The 27067-nt window shown below is 36.4% G+C and overlaps 1 protein-coding gene and 1 long non-coding RNA gene across 2 annotated transcripts; both read left to right on the top strand.

Annotated features, from left to right (window-relative positions):
* The first annotated feature begins 18255 nt into the window (after positions 1-18255).
* On the top strand, positions 18256-19588 carry LOC146735602 (uncharacterized). Its single transcript, XR_014931136.1, has 3 exons — positions 18256-18304; positions 19103-19210; positions 19530-19588. It is a non-coding gene; the product is annotated as an uncharacterized LOC146735602 (long non-coding RNA).
* Positions 19589-19632: 44 nt separating this feature from the next.
* LOC146735601 (G2/M phase-specific E3 ubiquitin-protein ligase-like) lies at positions 19633-26580 on the top strand. The gene is made up of 5 exons (XM_085505938.1): positions 19633-19855; positions 20086-20267; positions 20477-20649; positions 23647-23861; positions 25983-26580. Exons 1-5 carry the CDS (start codon positions 19633-19635, stop codon positions 26243-26245), a joined length of 1056 nt encoding a protein of 351 aa, XP_085362064.1. The 3' UTR covers positions 26246-26580.
* Positions 26581-27067: the final 487 nt, after the last annotated feature.

Genomic DNA, 27067 nt, shown 5'->3' with positions numbered 1-27067 from the left:
GTGAATAATATATATCTGTGCATGTAATCATTCGATGGTTTCAAAGAGAGTGGTGTGATTGACAGGCTCAGTGAACCGTTTTTTTACTTATGGTTGTAATATTTTTATATATTGCATGGCAACTCCCACCAGTGCAATTCTAAATCCCGGTAGAAGGCTAGGAGATGTGCCAACACAGTGACCCGTGTCAAAAGATAGTGAATAATACATATATATGTGTGTGCATTTATTTATTTTCATTATATTGTTTTTTATGTTTTTTGTATTTTTTTTATATATTGCCATTACAGCTCATACCAGTGGAGTTCTAATTCGGCGCGTTTATCCGGTTGATGAGGTGTGCTAACAACGTGATCAGTTTCCACTAGTAGTGAATAATATATACAATTGCAGTTAAATGTTCGATAGTTTCAAACAGAAAGGCGTGATTGACAGGTTCTATAAGCCGTTTGTATCAGTTATGTATATTACGTCTACATTTAAACAACTCAAACCAGTAGAAATACTAATAAAATGTGCCTTTCCAGTGAAATAAAAATTTAAGTGAAAATTCTTGTTTTAGAGTAAATTGGAATCAATAATAAAAAAATATCTTTCAAAATAATAGATCAACAGATGAAGAATAAAAAATGTAGTTTAATTGTGCTATACTAATTTGGTATATTTGGCAAGAGGGGGTTTTAGATTGCAGTTCATACAATTATACAAATCATAAATGGCATCAATAAATATACCAGCGGGAGAATGTTGTCGTATTATTTCGACTTGTGCAATAATTGTTAATTGAGTTGTGTTTTTTCACCACAAAATCTGTGGATGGTCGAAAATGTGATGAGTCGTGTGCATCTATTGGCTAAGCTTGTTGTACATACGGTTCAATGATTATAGGAACCATTAATACTGTATGGTGTATGGGAGAGATGGTGAATTTCATATTTGCAATGTTTGCAATGTAACGCGCAAACTGATGCAGCCTGATATTTGCTGCTTTCTTGGTTGTTCAATTATTGCTACAATGTTTGTGGTGGATGGAAGATGTCTTGATTGTTGGTTGGGTCATTGTTTAGACACCTTGCAGCTTGAAATGGTATGGTTCCAATCTATAATATGGCGATGTCTTCTCAAAACATTGCATCAAAATGATTTCTGTTTAATTATTACAGTTGCGGATCATAGGAACTAGCCATTGAATATGATATCAGTGAATAAATGGTATGCTGAACAAGATTTATTAAATATTGCTAAATTCTGAAATCAGCATTTCGGAAGGCAAATTTTCTGACATACAAAGGTTTCAGCTTGATTGGGGGTGCACGAAACATTTTGTCGAGTGGACGACTCCGCCCGTGCCGCAGCGACTGCTATGCTTCTAAAATGTATTCTTAAAATATGTCTTGAATCAGATTTAAATATAAAGAAAGTGATTGCAAGATCTGAAGATAAAATATTGTCTAACAATTTGATATGGTATATGGTAACAGTCAATTATTAAATTATTATTTACACTTACGATCTTAGTTTGGGAGAACTTTTTAATGCTAGAGCAAGGGATTTTGAGATGGTGTATTTTATGTTTTAATTGTGCTCATTTGTTCATTTCCCATTCTGAAAAGCAGAATTTATATCCAAGTATATTGTAACAACGGTCCAAGTGACTGTCAAATATGCCATGTCCCCTTTTTTGCACCCTCTAATGTGTACCCCTTTCTTGATGCATCTATATGCACAATTGTGAATATATTAATTAATTAAATCTACAATTGAGTGTTTTAAATTACTATGTAACACTTTTAGTAGTTTTAGTGTGCCTGTGCATAGTGAAAGTAACAATCCAATGAAATCAAGCGAGATACTGTTCAAATTATGTACCAAAATTATTTTAAAGCATTCAGTGAAAATATAAAATTAAATTTAAAAGAAATAGTATGTGCATTTTTTATGTGGAAGACTTGGCTATCCCACTCAATAATAATATGAGGTATGTAGTTTTTGGCTATGGTCCGTTGAGCCTTTGGGATGGGTTTCTGTTCTGCGTCTGTCGTCCGTCTATCTATCTATCTATCTATCTGCGCATGTCTGCCACGCGTTGCGAGTGCTCCTCAAAAAACGGTTTTTTGCCTCAAATAGTTAGTAAGTTACTACTATTTTTGTACTATCTTTTTTGTTAATACTTACTACATACGTACGCTTATTTATTTTGATTTTACGGTATAAGTCTACCGTGTTTTAGTTTGATTTTGTTTTTCACTTTCAGTTCGCTCGTCGTGGGGTCTTTCCAAGATGGCGGCCTCCACGGCGGGTACACGTGTCAACCATTTTGCAGGGTTGACACGTAAACACGGTCTCAAATGTGAGTCGATTGATGGGATTTCAATTGAAACCTATGTTAAAAGTGTTTCCTCTATACTCAACCCTGCTTGTATTATTGCTGCCTCTCGTGCAAACGGAAGTGTCATAATTTTTCTGGATTCGATCAACGCTGTTGAAACTGTTTGCACTACTGGTCTCTCAGTGGGAGACTGCTTCATTCATGTACAACCACTCGTAAAACCGGCCACTAAAGTGATTATTTCGGGTGTACCACCCTTCATACCCAATCATGTTCTCGAAACTGAATTGTCACGGTATGGCCGTGTCGTGAGTACTCTGCGTTTAATTCCACTCGGGTGTAAACAACCCGAGTTGAAACATGTTAAATCTTTTCGCCGCCAAAATTATATGCTATGTGATGGTAATAAACTTGACGGTGTTATTAATGTCACATTTGAGGAGAGACAATATAGAAATTATCTGTCTACTGATGAGATCGTGTGCCACAAGTGCTTTAAAAAGGGGCATATTATGCGAAACTGTACAGCAACCCAACAGTCAACTTCGGGTGACCCTGTTCGTGGGCATTCCGTGCAAAATAATGATACACACCCCGACCCCGAACCTCTACCTATTGATCACACTGTTGTTGATGAAAATCTTCCCCCCCCCTTGATAAAACTGTTGACAATAATGAAACTATGGAAACTGAAAATCTACCCGAAAATGTGGATCACAATAATGGTGACACATTAAATGATAATGGTGACAATAACGACAAAAACGAAGAAAATGAAATGAGTGACAAGGTTATAAACTATAATGACATTAATGAAAATGAAAACTTGATAACAGACGCTCCTGGTACGAGCAAAACCGATACAAATAATACAATGTCAACTGATAACAAAACAATAAATGTTAATGTAAATGATGAAGAGGTGGTACTAATCCACCCCTTTACTCCCCCTATTTTACCAGGAGAGTCATGCGACCCATTTGACACAACAAAGCATACTATCCCTGTGGGTCTGTCTGAGGACAGGGATGATGCGGAGTCTGTTGTGTCTGACTGTTCTGAAATATCGACCTTGTCTTCAGAAGCCATGGAGCTCTCTGTCTCGAGCGAGAAAGTAAAACTGCTTTCCCGCGAAGCTTTACACATTTTCTTGGTTGAATCTTTCAATTCAAGAAAAATCATTGATGTGGCCACTCGTTTCTGTCCCGATCTAAGGTTGCTAGCATGCTCGCTCAATGAGGTGCGTAAAACCCCGGACCTGCCAAGCAACGAAAAAGTGCTCATTCAACGGGTTGCTACTAAAATAATAAAACATCAGAAAAATGAAAGGCCCTACTTTCGTGGTCGAAAAGCGCGACACCTTAAAAGAAGGAATTTTAAAGAAAAAACGTGGTATTCAACCATCACCAGCTACCGACGTCGCAAATATAAAATAGTTATTTTATTGCAATTACAGTTTTATTTAATTGCTCATCATGTATAATAAAATGTATACTCCATATATTACTGTTTTAACTTTTTATATTATGCTTCTCTGCTGTTACATGGAATGTACGCGGGTGTCGCGATTCACTGAAGCGATACCAGCTCTTTGAATTCCTTAAATTAAATCATTCCAGCGACTTTTATTTTCTTCAGGAAACTCACACTGTTTAAGCTGATGAAGCCCAATGGCAAATTGTATGGCGTTCCTCCATTTTATTTTCCCATGGTAACTCACAATCTGCTGGTGTGGCTATTTTAGTCAATAAAAATACAAATAAAAACATCAAGGTGTTGAATGTTGCTAGTGTTTTCCCGGGGCGTTTGCTTCACGTACATCTGGAGATACACGGGTCGCCCGTTCACCTGCTAAATGTATATGCGCCCACCGTTGGGGTGGATCGGCTTGAATTTTTTAAAATACTTAAGAACAGGCTCAATGATCTTAATCAAGATCCAATCATTATTGGCGGTGATTTTAACTGCACCCTTAACCCCGACTTAGACAGAACTGGCAGCCCGGAACCACATGCACAATCAGCTATGTCGTTATCTAACATAGCCACGCGTTTTAAACTTGTTGATACATGGCGCTATTTTAACTCAAACATGCGAGACTATACGTGGGTCAGCAATGACAGCAAGTCCCGCATAGATACGTTTTACATATCCAAAGCTTTCTCACCCAAAACCAAACGTAGCACAATAGAAACTCACTGTAACCTATCTGATCACGCACCTGTTACGATATGCATACTAATCAAAGACGTCACAAACAGAAACCCAATATGGCACTTCAATACTAGTCTACTGCATGACGAAGAGTACTGCCATATCCTCAATGACTTCTGGTTGCTATGGCGTAAGGAAAAGGGTCGCTTTGACTCCGTTCAAATGTGGTGGGATATGGGTAAACTTAAAATAAAGGAACTAACAAAACAATATAGCGCGAAACTCAGCAACAACTACAAGCGCATAAAACAAAATATTTGTGATGACATACACACCCTTGAACAAGTTGATCGACCCACTGATGCACTCACAACACAATTAAATGAAAAAAAGGCATTACTTCAAATTTTAATGTACAATGAATCAAAAGGGGCTGCCATTAGATCGCGTCATAAAATTCTGAATGACACCAATGCGCCCAGCTCTTTTTTCTCAGCTATTGAAAAACAGAGGGGGAGTAAAAAGGTCATGACCCATTTACAACGACCCGATGCTACTACTACCGAGTCATTAGCTGAAATGCGCACTCTCACCAAAAAAAAATAATCTAATCTGTTCGCACCTGACCCTGTGTCAACTGACTGTCAAGCTCGTCTACACAAGGGACTTCCCCAACTTGACGAAGCGCTTAAAGACATGTGTGACGCCCCGCTGTCAAAATGTTGTCAAAAGGTACGTCTCCTGGCATTGACGGTTTGCCTGGTGAATTTTTCCGGTATTTTTGGTCATTGTTGGGACCGGATCTTCACGATGTCCTTAACGCCTCAGTTAAGGACGGTCAACTTCCGTTGTCATGTCGACGCGCCGTCATCACTTTACTCCCCAAAAAGGGTGCCAACAGTTTATTGAAAAACTGGAGACCAGTTAGTTTGCTCTGCTCCGATTACAAAATACTTACTAAAGTATTTTGTACTTTACCTGAAATCATCCACTCTATAACCAGTCCGGTATTGTTCCAACGTGGTATACGTCAGGGCTGTTCTCTGTCTGGGCAGCTATACACGCTGGCCATTGCACCACTTTTACACAAAATAAGGACTGAAAGTGAAATACATGGGGTTTATTTGCATAACAATAATCACAAACCTGCTAATCTGTCTGCTTATGCAGACGACATTAGTTTCTTTTTAACTCAAAACAGTGATTTTAACAAACTTGAACATTGGTTACGTGTGTACGAGTCTGCCAGCAATTCTCGTATAAACTATGGCAAGTCAAAAGGATTGTGGGTAGGCAAGTTGAAGAATAGGACTGACAATCCACTAAATATAGCGTGGAATAATCGAGGGCTTAAAGTTCTTGGTACCTATCTAGGTAATAGCGCCGCTTTTGTCTCTCAAAACTGGGACAGTGTTATAGGAAACGTTGAAGCCAAGTTGGGTTGGTGGTCACGCTACGCCCCTGCTATGACCTATAGAGGGCGCACTATAGTTATAAACCAATTAATTGCGTCAAAACTACTTCACTTTTGCATGTGCACGAGTCCACCCAAACAGATTATTACTACTCTACAGAAACTGTTTCTGAATTTTTTCTGGCAGGGACGTCACTGGGTCCCTGCTGAGACAGTTTATCTACCAACAGCTGATGGCGGCCACGGCCTGAGACATTTGCCCACTCGCATTGCGTCATTTCGCATTCAATATATCCAACGTTACCTTTACTCCAGTGTCAGTCATGCTTGTTTTGCTTTTACAGATTACTTTTTAAAAGAATTCAACCATTTGAACTATGATAAACAGTTATTTATTATTGACATTCCAACACCCAGTGTTCACTTACCACAGTTTTACTCTGACTTGCTAACAGTCTGGTCTTCCCTTCCAACAATCAGGAAAGACAGACCTACTACGCTACACGAGGTTGCTCAAGAGCCGTTATTTTTTAACCAACTCGTCATTCATCCAATTCAAAATACACCTTTGAATCTATTACACTTTCGTGAGGCTGGCCTCACAAAGGTTGGTGATCTTGTTAATAATGGTCCATGGTTAGGCGTTGACGCCATACATAGTAAAGTAAATGTGTACTCGAGGCGGCTAGCCCTGATGGCACTCGATGTGATTCATCGGGCCATACCTGTTGAGTGGAAGAGAATTATACTCAATCAAAACGTGACCGATGAGTCAACTACAACCAAATATTATATTGAACTTTGCTACCGAGACGATGATAATGACACTCTTCTGAATACTCCGCTCTACAAATTTGAGAGGGGCGAAATATACAAATTCCTCATAATGTATCAGTATTATTCAAATCACAATTCACAGTTTAACACCATATGGCACGACCTACTTTGTCTGTCCCCCAACGCTAAACCCGTCTTTAAAGATTGCTATGTGACCCCAATCACAAAGAAAGACGGCGACCTTAATTGGCGCATCCTTCACGGCGCCTACCCAACTGGCGGGTTTCTTTTAAAAAGCAAAGTTCAGAACACAGATACGTGTCTCTTTTGTGATGAAAGGGACGATATTACCCACATTTTTATTGAATGTTCAAGACTTGTCCAACTTTTCAACATATCAAAACTAATTATCAATAAACTATTAAATATTGACACAATATCACTATCGTGGTACGTACTTGGTCCACCAAGTAAAAGAACGCCTACACATCGTCTACTTTGCTACATAATTGCAACCATGAAACCGGCAATTCACGTAACACGATACAAAATGATGAACGATCGTGTACAAACAAATGTATTCGAGTGTTTTAAATCAACAATTAAGTACCGAGTGACCAATGAATATAACTATCACCTGCTTACAAAATCTCCAGATGTATTTCAAACAGAGTGGTGCGTAAATGACGTCCTTGCCATATTGGATGGCAACTCGTTAAAAATTCCCGAATTTTTAGACAATGGCTGAAAACTGTAATAACCTGATTTTTAATAGTATTCATCATCACCACTGCTAAGACTGCTATCCATGCATCACGCTTCCGCACACTTGACGATCAAGAAAACACAGACGTCTTAAAATGTTTTCACAACAAGATCAAGAGCCGGCTAACAGGCGAACACGAGTACAATCAAGTCACCAACTCTATCGAACTCTTCAATACGGTGGCCCATATATACAATCGGCGAAGAATGACCAAATTTCGGCGATCAATGACGCATTGCGACGATCAATAACCAATTACGACGATCAATGACGCATTGCGGCGAACAATAACCAAATTGCGGCGATCAATGACGCATTGCGACGATCAATAACGCATTGCGACGATCAATAAAGCATTGCGACGATCAGTAACGCATTGCGACGATCAATAACCAATTTCAGCGATCAATAACGCATTGCGACGATCAATAACGCATTGCGACGATCAATGACGAACTACAGCTTGTGTAAGTAATGTTAGTAAAGAGCGCCGTCTATGGTGACATTGACGCGACGAACAGTGATCACGTGGTGAGGGCGTTTATGCGCCAATTGTACTCTCCGTGCCATTTCGTCGACTTTACTTTGACGATTGATCCATGCTTGATTCTGGTCTATTTATCGCCAGGATAATCGAAGATTGTTGTAGGTAAGTGCAGTCATACCATATTCTTTATTATGATTTATCTTCTAATAGTAATTCATATGTTATCGTAAGCACTGAAACAGCGTCTTTATGATGTGACCTTAATTCGCGAATGACTATGTGTGAGGTTATTTGAACTAAAAATCGCCCCTGACAGTGGAAGAGATTATGCTTTGCTTCTACTGTTATCAGATGATGATGAGAATCTATATTTTTCATATGTAATTTGGAATTATTTTGAGTGATGACTCAAGGAAGACAGTGATATTAGGGTCTCATACTTTGTGACAGATTTGGTGTCATTCCCGGTGATTTATAAGTGTATTGACTTATTCAACGTTAAACCTGTGTATTATATCGTGGTGAGTATGCTGCATGATGCATGTCTGAAGAACAGAGAGGCGAGTGGCTGCCTATCGGTATATTTAATTTATTTTTTGATGCATTTAAACAATAATTATGAAAATTAGCATCTTCTTATCATTTTACTGTTATTTGGCAGACATGGTATTTTTATATAAAGTGAGACACCAATATCAGCGAAGAGCAGATGATAAGCTGGCATTGGAAGTTGGTGACATTGTGAAGGTTCAAGGGCTTCCATGGAAGTTTAGGAGAATGCCAGAGAATCCAAGAGGATGGTTAACTGGGGTTAACCAAACTTCTAAAGAAGAGGGTTCATTCCCTAGTAATTTTGTGGACTTTATGGGCCAAAATACTTCCCCTAGGCCCCCAACACCCCCCTTACCAGTGAAGGAAGGACAGAAACGTAAGTACAAAGTATAAGTGCAGGCATGTCATAATTTTCTTTTGCTTCAAATTAGTTACCGCATCAATTGTGTTTTAGTCCAGGAATTGGCTGTGTGGTCAGTTCTGTAAATTGTCAATTGCAACCTGAAGTGCTGCACCTAAATTTTAGAATTTCTTTTTGTAAAATAATTTTGCAGCAATTAACATATCAAGCAAAAACAGGGATGGCAATTTGTACCCCTCGCTATGTCTGTATACATGTCCTACTGATCACATTCTATATATATATGAAATACGAAAGAATTGACACTCAACCCTGGTTGGTCATGGTAGTTGATTGTCATTGTTGTTAGAATTGACAATAAACAGTACAACACTTTCGACTAAACTAATTGCACACAATCTGCCATTATGTGACATCTGACAATTAACATTATGTGAGTTGTCTGTGATCATAATTCATTTTAGCTTATCTTGTGTATCCTTATTTTTAAACATTAGTTACCTTTGATGCATTCAGGAATATTGCCAAACAGAATAGAGCAAAATCAATAGCAAAACACAAGAAAAAAAAAAGTAGTTCAAAGGTTGCGGTAAGTATTTTCCAACATTTAAGACAGTATTTGCTCTACTAACAATGACGACACCTAACTGTCAAATAGTATGGGACAAATGCTAGATCTGATTGGGAGTTGGTACCAATCTGTGCATAATTAATTAGCTTAATTTGCATATTAATTAAAAAATTTCTGTGTTTTTGATATCTCAAGAACCAATTGTCTGGAGTAAAGATGATTTCAGCTTTGACTTGCGTATGGCCAATCAACCAGGGTAATGATGTACAGCACTCTTGAAAAAGACTGTGTCTGTAGGATTTGGGCACTATATAAAATGAGCAATTAGAATTATGTGTGGTTAAATTTACTGAAAATGGTACTTTGACAGGAGAAAAAGTGTTGCTAAACATAATAATAATTTATGCTAATTACATCCAGTCCAATGTGTGTGTATTTTGGATGTGTTGAAATTGCGGGTGCGTTTCGACTGCATTTAGGTCTTGATGGTGCTATAACCATCGTTTTTGTTTTGAAAGACAATGACAAATTCATCTGCAATTTTTTGTATTAACTTAACCAATTAACAATTGCATTGTGAAACTGCACTGACAACCAGCGTTTATGCGTGAGTTTATGCCTCACATTGAACTTTTCTGTCATTGTGACACTGTAATTGTTAAAACTATTATGTCCTTTAAAAGTAGCTTTTTATTTATGTACATTGCTATTATGGGGCAGGCTAATTACTTATTTTATTCAATTTAGATACATATCTTTCTCATATTTTAGATTCAATCAAATTTCTTCACCCTGAATAGTGATAATATATTAATGCCTTCCAGGCAGAACCACACTGGATTTAAGTTGACTGTCGAAGTCAAAGCAACAGGTTTGTATTGCTTAAAACGTTGAATGTTCAACTTTGTCTTGATTTGACCCTTTGAAGTTCGATGTTAACAGCTTACCATATTACTATTGCAAATAATTTGTCTATTTTAGCTAATTTGGCTAATGTTTTATGCAATACCTGATTATTTTCAAGAAATAATCATGAACCTGTACCATGAACTACAGTTGCGTTCATGTAACTCTGAACATATTTATTGATGACATATCATTTTTTAAGATTTTAACCTTTGTTTTCAAAACATGGGAACCCTTTCTAAGTTTGTTAGTTCCTGTTATGATGAATCAGCCGTCTGTCCATCCTCTAGGTGGACAAATGCACACACAGATAGACATATGTGTGTTTATATGTCCTGACCTGTATCTCTGAAATCTCTGGACCGATTCTTCTTAAATTTTACACATATCTAATATTTGGGACTTATGTACATGCAATGATTTCATGAGTAGATCAAAGATGGTTAACTGGGGTCATTATCAGTGTAAAAATGCCCTCAATTTAGTCATTTTGACATGTCTGGAATAAGATCTTGAATAAATGTTCTCTGACCTCTTCAAACTTTGTGGAGGGATTAACCAGAATTGAAAGTTTGATCTGATCTGATCGGTTTATGCACATCATCTTTAATTACAAATCTTACCCAAGATGGTCGACTAACAGCCATTTTGATTTTGACAAACGTATATATATCTTGGACATGCCTGCAGCAATCCACTTCTATACATGTGCATATATATTAATACTGTATTGTATTAGCTAACTATATGGTACTAAGGATTGTTAAGTTGTTTGATTTTAATGTATGTTTACTTTTAGCTACTGCTGAAGAACTTAAAAAAACTATTCTGGATAAACATTTGACAAACAACAACTTGTTAGACAAAGATGCAGAATGCCTACTACTGTTCAGGGACACTACACCTGTGGAATTCATACCTGGCACAACTGAACCTTTTCGACTTGATTTGTATAGTGAAAGTTTACATGCATCATTTAGCCGCCTATATTTTTATTTGTGTTACATTGATGACTATCAAGGTGTGTATTCTTCTGTGAGGTTGATTACTTGTGTATTCTACTTATATTTAGACCAATAATTTGTACAAATTGTTGTTCCATTGCATTGGTAGTGGGGATGACAAACTACATGTGTAACTAATAATATATTATTTAAACAAAAAAGAATGACCTGGACGCCCATAATAATTGATTCTTTCAGAAAATTTCCTCTTTTTGATCATTTGGCTTGACCGTAATGAAGTGGAGGGCAAAGTTATAGTTGTGGCAAAATGTCCATCGTAGTTGTTGTACATAGATAACCTGTATAGTTTTTTGAGTTGATCTGGCTAAAATCTTTATTAGTCCCCGTTCGGACGCAGTCCGAAAACGGGGACTTATGTTTTGCCCTGTGTGCGTCCGTCCGTCCGTCCGTCCGTCCGTGATCACCTGTATCTCGAACATGCATGGACCGATTAAGTTCAAACTTCACTCATACATCACACATTATATGGGACATATGCACATGCATTTTTTTCATGATCCGATTAACGATAGCCGAATAGCGGCCATTTTAATGCCGAAAATGCATCAAAATCGCACATTTTCACCATTCCGGACCCGGATCTCAGTTATGCATGGACGGATTTTGTTCAAATTTGGTACATACATTAAACATAATAGGACCTTGATGCACGTCATTTTTTTTTTGGATCGGGTTCGAAATGGCCGACTGGCGGCCATTTTGTTTTAAAGAATTCAGTTCTGGATCCGTATCTGAGACATGCTTGGATTGATCGAGTTCAAACTTCACACACACAAGGTACATCATGTCACAAATATGTATGTGCATTTGTTTCATGATCTGCTTAACAATAGCGGAATGATGGCCATTTTAAGGCCGAAAATGCATCAAAATCACGTATTTTCACAATTCCAGAACCGGATCTCAGTCATGCATGGATGGATTTTGTTCAGATTTAGCACAATGTGTTGTACATATGCAGGTGCATTTCGGTCATGATCTGCTTTGAATGTATATGTCACTCAAATATGAACGGAACGGGGACGTGTCATTGACAATGACTTGTTTTTCCTGATTTTGTCATTTTATTTTTTTTAAGGTAGAGATGCAGTTTACCTGACAGGTATTTTAATTAGTTAATTACGAAACCAAGATGACCTCCCTTGTCCACAAAACTATATATTTTCGGAAAGCTTATTGTATGAATTTTAAATTTTTTTTAGTATTTTTTTGTTATGGACACTGTAGTTTGAAATATGCACAAAAATGTGCTTTTTTGGTCAAAAGTGATTTAAAAAAAATAGCTTCTAAACAATACTTCTGTTTCCTGTCAAAATTGGTTTACGGGTACATCTGTTTACTATGAAGAAAGCGCCGTCTTGAAAACTGTCTACCAGTTGTCAATTTTGCAGGGCAGCAGCTCAAATTTCACTACTTCAAGTTTATGCATAAATTAACACCCAGGCTAGTTGTCTGTACGATTGTTGTAACACTGTTCAACCAAAAACAATGCCCTGACGGCGTTTTGAAGATAAACACATTGTCAATCATTTGTGAAAATTTCAAAACAAAAGGTCAAAGCGTCTAGGAGCTATTTTTTTTTAAAGTTCTGGGATGTGCACTAAAAAGAAGCTGAGATAATTGCTAATTTGCATAACAATTCACTCAGTAAGAAGTTTGCTAATGCTCATAATTAAAATGGCTGTAACAATTCCAAATTTAAATGTATTATCATTTTGTAAAAAGTTAAATATAGTGCATAATATGGAGATCCCGTCATTTCTTTTTTCACCTTGTTTCTTTTTTTATTATATATGTACAGCCTTGCTAAATCTTGCTAAGCATTCAAAAGAAAGAATGTCTGCACCTGTTATCTATATTTTAAAATCGTAAATAATAAAAATAACAAAATAATAAAATAATAAAAAGCAAAAAAAAAATATTTCACTCCCAAGTGCCCACGAACCTGCATCTCTACCTTAAGTGACTATGCATTCTCAATATAGTCTAATACTAACACTTTCATGGCAATTGGTTTCAATTACTACAATGGACGTCACAGCCCCCCCCCCCCCCCCCCATATAATTTCCCACCAAAATGTATGCCATACTGAACGATTGTTTTATTCCGTTCCAAAAAAATATCTTCTTCATAATTTCCACCTATATATACCAGGTACCTTTTTTATTATTTACAAATTTTATAAACTTGTCTATAATACATATTCCCAAGGAATCGAATGGTCATAATTTCCAAATATCCCAATGGCATGGTTTCAGTAGTACCACTATGTTCTTTATTTCAGCGTCTCGGTCATTGGTGGAAAGTACACCTAAAGCATCAAAGAAAAAGGTGAATACATATATATGTTTGATTTACAAATATTTCTAGGTTATTTGCTGCAAATGAGAAAATACAGCGTTATATCACGAGTTTTGATGTACGATATTCTCATGAGTCGCCTCATAGTTGACAACAACAGATATTTTAACAATATTAGACATCAAAATAAGTGATATAACATGGTATTTTCAAGCTCGCCACGAATAACCTCTTTATCATGCATGCTACGACCAATAAACATGTTAAATGCTCAAAATCGAATGATTACGAACATATTACAGCGCAACAGACTGTAAGGTTTTTGAACTCTGGCGCAGTAACTTACAGAACGCCATAAATGGGTTTTGTTTAATGAGTAAACACACTTCTTTGTGCTATTGATTTCAATATTTATGCAGAAGTTGGGGCCATTTTTGGTGATCATATCACTATATAAAAGACAGTTTCATATTAAATACTGGGAAAATGTATCACCATGTATGGGATTATTTACAGGGAAGTGGATGTAGATTGAACAGAAGTGCGATAAGACGGCAGGTCGCGCACTGTGGCCGCGCGATGTCGGGTATGGATGGCAAATTTGACCCTTTCGTGTCTTTGTTATCGGTTTTGTAGTGGTATGTATATTTTCTAACAAGTTAACAGAATCTATCGTTCTTTGGTTTAAATCGATGTCTTATTTATTTAAAAACTGTATGTCCGAATTTTCAATGCCTTTGTGGAGAATGCGATGTGCCGTTCACGGTGTCGTCTTGATTTTCTACTGAAAGAAGGACTTTTTCAAACAAATTATCTCTGATAAAGTCACGATGAAGGTAATGATTCTGGCCCTTGGATTTTCATCTTGTTCTCAGTGTTCGGAGGATGGGTTCTTTGAATTAATTTCTATGTCAACGGATGGTCAGAATCAGGGTCGACTCAATCGCCACAAAAATACAAATGTAGTCCCAGCCACAGAGTGAAAAAATAAAAACACCAATCACATGACTGATGTTTTCATTTGGAACACCACAGTAACGCGTGATATTTTCACTCACTGAACAATAGAAAGCAGCGCATAAATAACACTCTTGCATTTATGATAAATTAATTTATCGTTCCAGAAGACCATCAATATAATAATCGCACAGTTCCAAGATAGCAGAAACCCAACTCCCCCCACCCAATGGTCGCCCTCCCTCACCAGTTTTTGTGGTAACTTTTCAACAGGAACGTTTTCCATAATCTCTAGTTATTAGATTGGGATTATCTCATGAGCAACTTAACAAATTTACAGCAAATTTGATAAGCATATACATAGATGTAATCTGCATGATATATTACTATTGGGCATAATTATATACATTTGTATTATTCAGTCAAAACAGAAATGTAAAAGAAGACGTCTCGACATAAGTGATGAAGAAATTACTTTTAGTACAAATTCAGATGACCTAGACGATACTTTGCCATATAGGTATGTGTGATTGGGAGATCAAACCTTAGTCAATACTATCCCCCATTGTTGTCTGTTCTTGTGTAGGCATTTCTGAGTTGAGATTTTAGCCAAATTCACATGAATCATTTCATCTGTGAGTTATAACAGTCCTTGATGTATATGTTGTGTGATTCATAATCACTCAAATTATGTGTATTTTGATTTTCTACATACATACTGTATTATGGGTGGTTTTTGCCCATGATTTGTAAAATTAGCAAAATAGATGGTCGATTGATGGACATTTTTTTCCCATACAAATATCTCATACATGCCTGGAACAGTAAACATTGAACATTATAAATACATATATCATATTTGTCCAATACATTGTCCATCCAAAACAATGCCCATGAGTACATTTTCTTTAAACGTTAAGAAAAGTGGCCTGTGTGAATACAGTGCAATTTAGCCAATTGTAAAGATGAAATCAATGAGGTATTATATATTCTGATTTAATATAAATACACTCATTAGAGTCTCATTAGAAAGATAGATTTTTTTTAAGTCATTACACCTCTCTTGGCTGTGGAGACATTAAAGTGTCTTTTTTTTATTTTACATTATCCTATGGGATGTTTATGTTGGCCACAAATAACCTGTAAATGTGAATATAAATTAGCATAATTGGTTGACCAAAGTAATAATTTGTAATGGAGAGTGCAGCTCTGCAGACCATCTGCCATAACATAATATCTGTACAGTTGACACGTCTTTGAGAGTACAATGTATGTACTTGGGCATGTACTTGGAAATGGGTGGGAAGTGTGGATGAATACCCTTGGCTATAGCAAAAGTGAATACACTTTGTAATAGCACTTGAAATAATGCAGACCCAGATGTGGTGACATACATGTGTATGGACTTTGGTAGGCCATGTTCTCAAGTGGCTGCAATGTATTTCTTTTGATCTGCTCAAGCTGGACTTTGTGTTTTGTGTAGTTATTTTGTTGTTACAGGTATTTTGACTGGGTACTGTGTAACAAGAAGTTGATTCGTTACTCATTTAATTTGTTACTACAGTAAGTCTGTTACTCAAGATAATAAATCAATTTGTTACTCAATACAAAGTCGATACGTAGTAAATGTAACCATGTAGTTTCAGCAGCTGAGAAAGAACAAAAGTATGTTGGAATACCCTACATTTAAACAGATCTACCCCTTACAATCCCAACTACCCCTACTTCCCATTGACCCATCCACCTCCCAAACCAGGCCAGAATCTCATAAGGGCAAATTCAACAGTATAAGCCATCAACATTACAACCCCGTCTCCATAAATGATACACCCCATTTTGGTTATTATGAATGTTTGCTTCAAACAACTGCATGTTGATTAGCAACATGAGTTATCTTGCATGTCATGCACCCAACATGCTCAACTCTTCAAAGTTTAAATATTACAAAATATAACGTATAGTGATTACATTTGTTCCTAAAGGGCAAGGTGGTTATAGTTCCGCTATGTTTTTCATTGATATCAATCTAATACTAATAGCACTAATTAAGTAAATAGTCAATAAGTGGCAGTCCATTCAACAATTTGTGTATAATAATTAGGTTATTTACTGATACTATTGTTTTTATAGGTCTTCGACTGAGCCCACACCTGGCACGTCCAGTGAAATGCAACCTGTTTTTATACCTAACCAATCAAAGTGAGTATAACATTTATGCTCTTTAGTGCTCTGTTCTCTGTGTCTGGAATCGTATCTTGGACATGAATTGACTGTTTATGTTGGTAAAGAGTCATTTCATAGCAGTGGGCAGAAACATCTCAAGTTATTTTTTGATTTGATCATTTTAGGTCATTTGGTGGCCATTTTAGTTCTGACAAATGGCCCAAAATCTCATTTTGGACATCTCATTAACCTGTTTTTCAGACATGTCTGGGCCGATGTTTCTGAGACAATCCCACATGTGTTATAGTTCATAGGATGTTTTCTTGGCATGCATGTGATATAAATGCATAATTTTGATGTTTCAACAAGAAAATGGTATGGTTTTCAGGGTTCATAAAACTATTTGGCACTTATTTGGACATTGGCCTCAAACATACATCACCAAACATGGAGGTGTCCCGGACTGACCATGGCTGTGTCTTCTCATTCTCATTCCAGTGGCAAAATATACGTTTGCACTACAATTTCAGTATTTGTTTTTTTTCTTACACAGTGGGGCTATTTCAAATGACAGACTGTGTCTATTATTTTTCACGATAGTTCACAAGCAGGAAGTAGTGAATGAAGTTTTGTCTTTGTGAGCGAAATTGCTTGACACTCATACATGAAACATTATAATGTTGGTAGTATCCGGGTTATATATATCAGAATCATTAGTTGATTGAGATATGATTGCATTTAAAGTTCAGTTTGTCATTTATAGTAATTCACTTTTCAGGTTTTTGTGGTTATGTTCATTACAGGACATACAAAGACTACTGCCCTCATTCTTGGCTCAGATTCAGATTTAGAAGTGGAAGTATTTCCCTCATACTATGTGGAAAGTACTGGGACGAAGGTTGATGGAAAAAATGACAGGTATTACAATTGTTAGGGAACACACCCTTACAATAGTATCATAGTCATCATATAGGACATAATTCCATAGGATCCTATTGCACAAATCCTATAGTATTTTGACAGAAAATCCTATTGGACTGTCAATAGGATCCTATAGACATAGTCATATAAGATATTCATAATATCCTATAGGACAGAGTCCAATAGGTTCCTATAGGGTCATTTTTGGTGAATGGAAGTAACATCTATTTGGACATTTGATATACTTTTGCCATTGCACCAAAACATTTTAAAAATTTCTAATTTTTGTCTATTTTATTTATGGATCTATTGTAGTAACAATACTTTCAATTTGAAATAGTAAACATGCTTGATGTCTGATAATTATTTACAGAACATCAGATCATGAGAGTAATAACACGAATACAAACAAGATTGATGTACCTAATGTACTGCAAGCTACAAGCAACCAGTCCAGTGGTTCATGCATCGTTGGCAGCAGCATCCCTGCCTGTGAATCTCATTTCTCATTAAATGCTCATACAAATACTCAACCACTGATATGTAGTGCCCTTACTCAACCGGTGATTGAAGCAACAAGTACCGAAGGTTCACAAACTGGAGATAGCTGTCTATATAGGTACTATTTATTTATTCTGCAGAACTTCATTGGAGACTATTGGTGTCACGTAATTATACTGAGTATAGCCTTGGTTCAATAATACTTATTTACCAAATTCAGTATATATTTTTGACTCGCGTGTGTGAAGCACAATGGGAGTCTTTATGTATGTGTGTGTATGTGTGTCCGTCTGTTCCACTGATATCTCAAGAACCATACCTCGTTTTTTGATGAAACTTGGTGCAGAGATGCTCTGGGTCAATGCACAGATCTGATTAATTTTAAGTCAAAATCTGTACATATTAATTACCTAATTTGCATAATTAACAAATTTTAAGCTTTCACATCTGAAGTACACAGATGGTCTGTTACATTGTTCAGACCTTATTAGTTTTACACTCAAATCTCTTCATATTAATTTCCTGATTTACATAACTAGTTTCTAGCTTTCCCATCAATATCTCAAGTACAAGTAATTTTGAATTAATTTTGTATGTGTTCCCAATACTCTCAGTACACGGGAGTTCTTTCTAAGCTTTCTTTCATTATTTAATTAGGTTTGGTGCTTATTCCCTACACAATAAAAAGTGTTAATGACCCCAACATAAGAGCTACTGCCAGCCATGTTGTAAATAATTAAGTACATGTACAAGTAAAATCGTATGGAGGATGAAAAATGACAAAATGACTCTTATTTGAGTGTTTGACTTGTTTTCTCAATTCTAACTTGCTTGCTACATCTGAAAACATAAATTTTATCAGATTTAGTTAGTGTTTATTTTTCCTTAATTATGCTAGTGTATGTTACTGTTACAGTTCCTATGTAAACTTGTTACATGCAGAAGAAGAAATCTGTGATTCAGACTCTGACAACCCAGATCTACAAGAAGCATTACATAGAAGTATAGAGGAACAAAGACACTTGTATGTATATATGTGATATATATCGATATACTGATTTACATGCATTTATAACCTGGGATTCAGTGTAAATTTATGGTGGGAACTGTTTTATAAATTCAAGGAATAATGTCTAATACAATGAGGCAATGAGTGTGGGACATAAGCTGAGTAGCAAAGTGCCACCTCCCATGTGCTGCCATAAATAAATGAATTGAGGGTCAAAACAACTCCTGAATGATTATCTCATGGTACAGAACATTATCATTTCAACTACAGGATTGCATGTTCATACACATGTCCACTGATTGGTTGACATACATACATATCTATTTGTTTCCAGAAATTCAGAAGAAATTGATACAAATGTGTCTGCATTGCTACATAAATTGGAAGAGAAAATCAACTTTGATGCTGACATCTGCTGCAGATTCAATATTAATAGGATGAGAGTCTGGGAGGGGGCCTTACGAGGTTTTAAACGCAAGACCTATAGTCCTTTCAAAGTGATGAATGTTCGCTTCACAGATGACTATGGGAGAGACGAGGGGGCTGTGGATGTTGGTGGTCCGAAAAGGGAGTTTTTCAGGCTGTTAATGCATCATTTGAAAGATTCTGTCTTATTTGATGGTCCTGCATACTCAAAAGTGCTTTCGATGAATACTTCTGGTAAGTTCTTTTTTTTCATGGTTATTTGCATTATTGGAGTATTTAATGCAGTAAGAAATCCACTCATCAAGTAACAATAAGCATTGGTCATTAGCTGCTCATTATATACAAAATGATCAGCATAATTGACAGTATAAACTGAATCTACTAAAATAAAGATGGAGGGGCTATTTTTTGTTTGTTCTTAACATGCTCATAGAAGTATTGACTATCATATTTTCTTATTACAGCAATGGAAAATGATTTATACCACATTGCAGGAAGGATGTTGGCTGTTTCTCTTGTTCATGGTGGGGCAGCGCCTAATTTTTTTTCTGGCACTCTGTTTAACAGCCTTGTTTATGGTTTAAATAATACTGAACCTAACCTGGAAGATGTGAGCGATGAAGAGATAAAAAGTCAGATGAAGGATGTAAGTTGAGTTACCACATATACCATATATATACTAGTACACTATGTACATGTAATTACAATATAATCCATATGCTGATTCAGGCTGATTATAAATTTTTTAGTTCAAACACAGTCCAGAAAATGAGACTAATAAATTTACCTCTGTGCAAATACAAATGTGTGCATTATTATTTTTTTGTAAACTATGGTATGTATTATTTTTTTCAGATAATGTTGTCCACCAACAAAAATGAATTTGATGCTGCAATTGAAAGAGCTAGTGTCCTAATAACTCTCACAGGAGCTAATCATGTACTATGGGATTTGACTACTAAAGATAAACTGTTGGCCGATTGTTTAAAGTTTTACGTGATTTACCGAACCCAGTCTGCATACGAGAGGTATGTTCTTTTATCATATCATCACATTTGACCTACTCGCCCCTGATGGTATACTATAGAACTATAGAATAGTGCTTTATTGACACCGTAAAGAAAATATTACATTTTCTTTTTGGTTATGTACATCAATGAAGTTGAAAAATTGAAATGAAAAATTGAAAACATAGTAATGTATTAAGTAAAAAATATATAATAAAAATAGCAACAGTAGACTATACTATTAGTATTTTGATTGTGAAACTAGTCCTTTCACATATACTTTGATAATAAGTTTTGACATTGTTAGTCAGTGTTTGTTTTTTTACATTGAAACAAATATTTAGTTGGAGCATATATAACTGTCTTATCTCTTGATTGCATTATATAGTCAAATTTTTCTCTGAAGTCTTGGTTGATTAATCCTATAGCATTGTATAAAGTGTTATAGGCTGGTATACTGGTATGCTTTATCTATTTTGTTGATAATTGCCAATCAGTGGTCCCCCTTTTGTCATATGCAGATTAGCCACCCGTTCTTGATAGTTTTTTCACCCAAGTCTCGTAACCATATGCTCAGTGTTAGCTAGATGCCTATGGTTGGTAAATAATCAAATTAAAATGAATCAAACATAACATTTTGTTAGTCTGTGTTTGGACTGGGACTTTGGTGCGTCTTGCCATGTGTGCGTCTGTCCGTCACCCCATGTATCGCAGACATGTTGGACAATTACACACATAATTATGTATTTCTTTATTTTTAACTTAACTAAATATATTTTTTGTGTGTGTATCACTATTCACAACATCGTACATTTTAACAGTTAAGTATGGTTTTGGGGCCAGGGACTAGATTAGTTCTGCTAGAATTACCTCTCTGGTTCCCACCAGAAAAAATATATTTATTTATAATATTTCTTCATATAAAGTTCCTGTACAATTTTCTGGTGAAATAAATCTATTCTATTCTATTCTATTCTATTCTATTCTATTCTATTCTATTCTATTCTATTCTATTCTATTCTATTCTATTCTATTCTATTCCATTTCATTCCATTCCATTCCATTCCATTCCATTCCATTCCATTCCATTCTATTCTCCATATGCACATGCATTTATTTATTTCAATTCAAGATGATAATCTGACTATGTCTTTCATTGTTTATAACTGACAAAAATCACACCTCAAAGTGCATTAGTGTTAAGCTAGCCGACACTAATACTACCCAACAGGAATTAATAATCACCGAACACAAATTTCTAGATATGAATGCCATATATTAATAGGGTGCGTAATCCCCTCTGGTCAATTTTGGTCAATTTTGATTGTTTATTTGAGCAAGTGTAACTGTTTGTCAACCATATTCATGAAAAACACTTAAAATTCACAAAATTGCAACATTTCTCTGGTGTGCCTGGTCCAGTTTCATTCATGTACTCATGGAGGTTACTGATGTATAACTTCTGTCACAACTACGGTCTCGCCCCGCTACCAGTCACACACCGCTCTGCCATCCTCTTCGTCACACACCTAGCATCGCTCTCATTGACGTATAAAACAATCAAAGTATACTTCGCTGTCATCCTACGACAGCACACAGAGATGGGCTACCCAGAGTTTCCAGAGGATCATCTACTGCTTCGCACACTCCAAGGCATCAAGAAACAAATTGGTGACCCTACGGCTACACGATTACCGATAACCATTCAATTAATGAGAACACTAAAAAATCAGTTGCGCTGCTGCATCAATATGGATGTAACAGACATACTGATGTTATGGGCCGCATTCACCATGGCCTTCTTCGGGTTCTTACGAGTAAGCGAATTTGCCTCTCCGACGAAAACAACATTTGACCGTGAACGAACACTTCTTCGATCTGATGTTAATCTTGGTAGTGCAATCACCATCTACATCAAGGCAGCCAAAAATGATCCATTTCGGCGTGGCCATACACTGACTAAGTCTCATCTGACTCCTCGGTCTGCGCAGTGCAAGCTTACCACAAATACATTGAGGCAAGTACACGTACCACTTTCTCCCAGCTTGCACCAGCATTCCAGTTTACCAACGGCTCATATCTTACACGTCAAACCATCACCGACTCAATCAGAACCCTCCTCATGCAAGAAGGGATCCCAAGTGCGGAGAAATACTCAACACACAGCTTTCGTGCTGGAGCCGCCACAACAGCCGCCGAGGCCAACCTTCCCGACTGGCTCATCAAGACCCTTGGACGATGGCACAGTGACTCATACCAGCTCTACATTAAGACTCCAGCCACAATCCTTCATGCAGTGCCAAGGATCCTCGCCAACCACACCGAACCTCAGAACTAAGCCAATCAACTCACAATGTTTTCCGAACAATGCTATTAAGACATTCTATTCTTTTGCTGGCTCTGCTTGTATTTTACTTTCAATCCACACTAGTCATTTTTACATTTACCAATCGTCTCCAATCGACATTATAGATCTTTTGTTTTAATTGTTATTCACTCGCAATTTTTTATTCGTAATTTTGTAATTTTACTACATTGTAATTCCTGCTCTGTAACCATGTACTCTTATCCCATGCAGACTCTCCATATTCTTGAACAAGCGATGCTTGCCTCACCACATCATGCGAATTGTTCAATTCCACCACCTCCTCTCTAATTTGGGGGAAATGCTGCACAGAGCATGCTGGCTCTGGTCAGGTACGACATTGCCCTTACCATGACATGAGTCAAATATATCTAGGTCTCCTGTCATGGGGTCAGCCGCTACGACGCCTGATGCAGAGCCACTGTGTCGGCAGGTGTCACTCGGGTAGCATGCGTCGCCAGCTCATAATGACATTCAGTGGTTTTGAGGATCACTATGAGGTGACACGTGACGACGCCTAGTGTGACATTCACTTCCCCCACTTCAAACGGCAATCCTGTCTCATGTGTTGTTTCTTAGCATTAAGACATGGAATGTGGCATTTATGTCTTGATTCTAAAATTTGTTTTTCACATAACATTGTGTATTGACAGGTTTAAGGATGGTTTCAACACCCTTGGTGTTCTAGATTGTGTTCGTAAAAACCCTAATTCATTTAAAGAAGTGTTGATGTACCACAATATCAAACACACTGCTGAAAGCATAGAAATTTTGTTCTCAGTGAAAGTGAGTGAAGAAGGAACCAACAAACGAAATCAAGAAAATGAAGTCTTAAGCTATTGGAGAGATTATTTGGTTGACGCAGAAGGTAAACAGAATTATCATATAATAAAAGTATCATTTAGTTTATCATATATTCTCTATAAAAGCAGTTAAAAAAAACTTGTTCAATATTCACTGTTAACAATGTTAAATTTCACTTCAAATGTTCATTATTTGAAAACAAATAAAAAAAAATTATTTAAAAGCAAATCATGTTGCTTTCCCATTACAATCCAAGCCATAAGATCGTAGAACAACATCGGCAAATCTCTTCCGTGCTGGGTTCAATAACATTAACATATTTAAATGAGCTATGGTAATTTGAACACGTTGGCATTATCCAATGTTTTGATTGGTTAATTAGTGATTTGACCTGTCAGGTCAAAGAACACCGTCCCAGGTCAAAACATGGCGGATATTAATTTCTACAGCATCAAACGTTTAAATTTCGACCGTAATCTTTTGCTTAGGCCAGACTTTTATTATCCCTTGTTTCGCGAACCCACTGAATGAACAGGAGCCTAAAATGAAATAAAAATTAAATTTTATTTCTGCGTAATTTCTCGCGCTCGCCGACATGTGAGTGCAAAAAATTGCTAAAAAAAATTATTTTTATCTTAATTTTTTAGGCCCGCCGCCTAACAAATCCAAGTTGCATTTTCATGGGAGTATCATGATCAAAGTACCGAAGTCTCGCGCAGATCTATACTTTATGCGCGTTGGTTGACAGTGACCTCTCTGCGTACTGCCTGCTTGAGACTACTAGGTGAACATGGCATGGCGTGGCGTGGTGACACGCCTTGAAACTCTGTCGCCAAAAAACCAAGAAATCTCTCATTAATGCTGAAAATTGTGCCACCATTGGCGACATTGCCAACCACGTTATACATGGAATAAAATTTTATTTCATTTCTTCTCTCCGATCAATGATCTCACTTACAATTCTTTGAGAATCACACAAATCTAATGAAAAAAAAAGAGTTAATTTTATTTTTTTTCCGCCCTCCTCAAAAAAATTGACTTATAAAAACTCGAGAAACAAGGAATAAAAAAAGTCTGGCCTTACGATGAAATAAGTTGAAATTTATTTGCATTTCATAACAATTCAACAAATTTTTTGCACGTTATTATAATCATTACTAGGTAATAATCAACAATTGTGAAACGCAGCATAACCGGATTGCACTACCGCGATCATTTGCTACTAAGGAATGCAGATGTGTTCGTTTTTATTTGAAACTCCTTTTAAAATATACTTTCATTACTAATAAATAATCGTATTTGGCGCACAAAGTTTGTTAATTTGATTTTTTTTGAGAAAAATGTTCTGATTGACATTGTAATGAAATTTTAGGCGGTCTATTTTTTAATCCAGCAAGAAAAAAATGTATACAATTTTAAATTAGCTTCTGCAATAGTTTTTTTTTTGTTTTGGGTGGTCCACTTTCATGACAGCAGACAATTGCAGTAGTATATTCTGAATTGGCATAATTGAACGCACTACACGCACTGACTCCACTGGCAAATTTTGAGCATTCGTTTGCACTCTAGCCACATGCAGTTGTACTGTAACAAAATCTTCAGAAAATAGTACTGCTTGTAGTAGCCATCCACTTTGGAGAGATGCGATCAACTTTGAAAATCAAAGGTTGGGATGCTGCAAAGGGTCTGTATTGCCACTCTTACGGGCTAATTGTTCACCACTGTCCAAATATATACAACAGTGAGGTGTTTGCAAAGTTCTAATATCAGTACAGTAACGTTCTTAGTGTCAGTAATCCTGACCATTACGCCCTGCCACCATGTCTCATTTCATCGAAACAGCTGACTGTGGCGGGCAGTGCAAAAGCAGCGTTTGATATTCAAATGAGCAAACGCAACTTAAGATCTCTCTGTTGTGTTTTATTTTTGTTTTGGCCACATGAAAGGTATATGATAATAAGGTTATTCACAAAATACCATATTTTACATTTTGTATGCTATGGTATTGTCCTTGGTGCTTCACGTCTTGAACAATACAGTCATGAATATTGTTTGGCTCAATTTCAATGGAATCAATTTGTTGCTTCATTTCTGTACAGCATGTTCAATTTAAATTAGTTCATGTGCTTGTATGCTACTTATTTTTCCTTCAACTATGTTTAAGATTCTTCTTTCTTTTTTTCAGAATCATCTGAAGAAACATCATCAGAAGCATCACTTACAGATATATTAATATTTGCAACTGGAGCTGATAAAGTTCCTCCTTTGGGATTCTTCCCCAAACCTAGTGTAGATTTCATTCATGATGGGGATATAGGGAAGCAAAAGTTGCCATTGGGAAACACGTGTGCAAATCTCCTTTATATTCCAGTTGTTAATAGTTATGAACTATTTAAATCATCCATGGACTTTGGAATCCTTAACAGTCCTGGTTTTGGACAGGTCTAGGTGTTCGGCGGTACATCAGGTTACATCATCAATTTATACCCCAACTTTAATACTCAACAAACTAAATTAATTTTGCTCTTGTGCTCTTAAATGACCTACAATATTAACACAGTGTATCTCAGTTCATCAACTTACTGGCGTATTGTTTAACTCACTCACATTTTTAATTAATTTTAAACATTTCTATTTTTTTCATTTGATATTTATATCCAATTTTGATATGTAGTTTATTCTCTTTTATTTTTATGAGCAAGTACTAGGCTACAATTTAAATTTGTACGCATCATGGTGTGCGTTATTTAGGTAGTTCACAGGAAATAAAACTGTGAATTGCAGCTAGTTTCCTTATTAAGATAAGAATGGTTGATAAGATAGGAATGCATAAGAAATAGTTTTACATACACCCAAATAGTTTCTTACAATGGTTCTAGGAACTATTCTGACAGTTAGCAAGGTTGCTTAAAACTTTGCAAAACACCGTTTTTTCGTTGAGTTTAGATTGTTCCATACCCTCGTTCAGATGAAGGTAATATGATACACGTTCGAGTACATGAATAGCACAGTCTAGAAAAATATTGTGCAACAATGACATCTATCTTGCTACCCGACAGTCTGAATAATTCTTAGAACTGCTGTATAAGTACAGAATAAAACTTGATTTCTAAGATGCATTATTCTCTTGACAGTAATTAACATTATAGTCAGCGTTACCACACCGTACATTATGTTGAATCAACCTTCTATGCTCGGCACTGTAACTACCATATGATAGTAAATACCGGTACATATGAACAGCATACTGTATAACACAGTGATAGCTAT

Source organism: Saccoglossus kowalevskii, chromosome 12 (genome assembly GCF_978046115.1).
Source record: "Saccoglossus kowalevskii chromosome 12, keSacKowa6.1, whole genome shotgun sequence".
NCBI classification, from domain to species: domain Eukaryota; kingdom Metazoa; phylum Hemichordata; class Enteropneusta; family Harrimaniidae; genus Saccoglossus; species Saccoglossus kowalevskii.
This window is presented reverse-complemented; position numbering and strand designations above follow the sequence as displayed.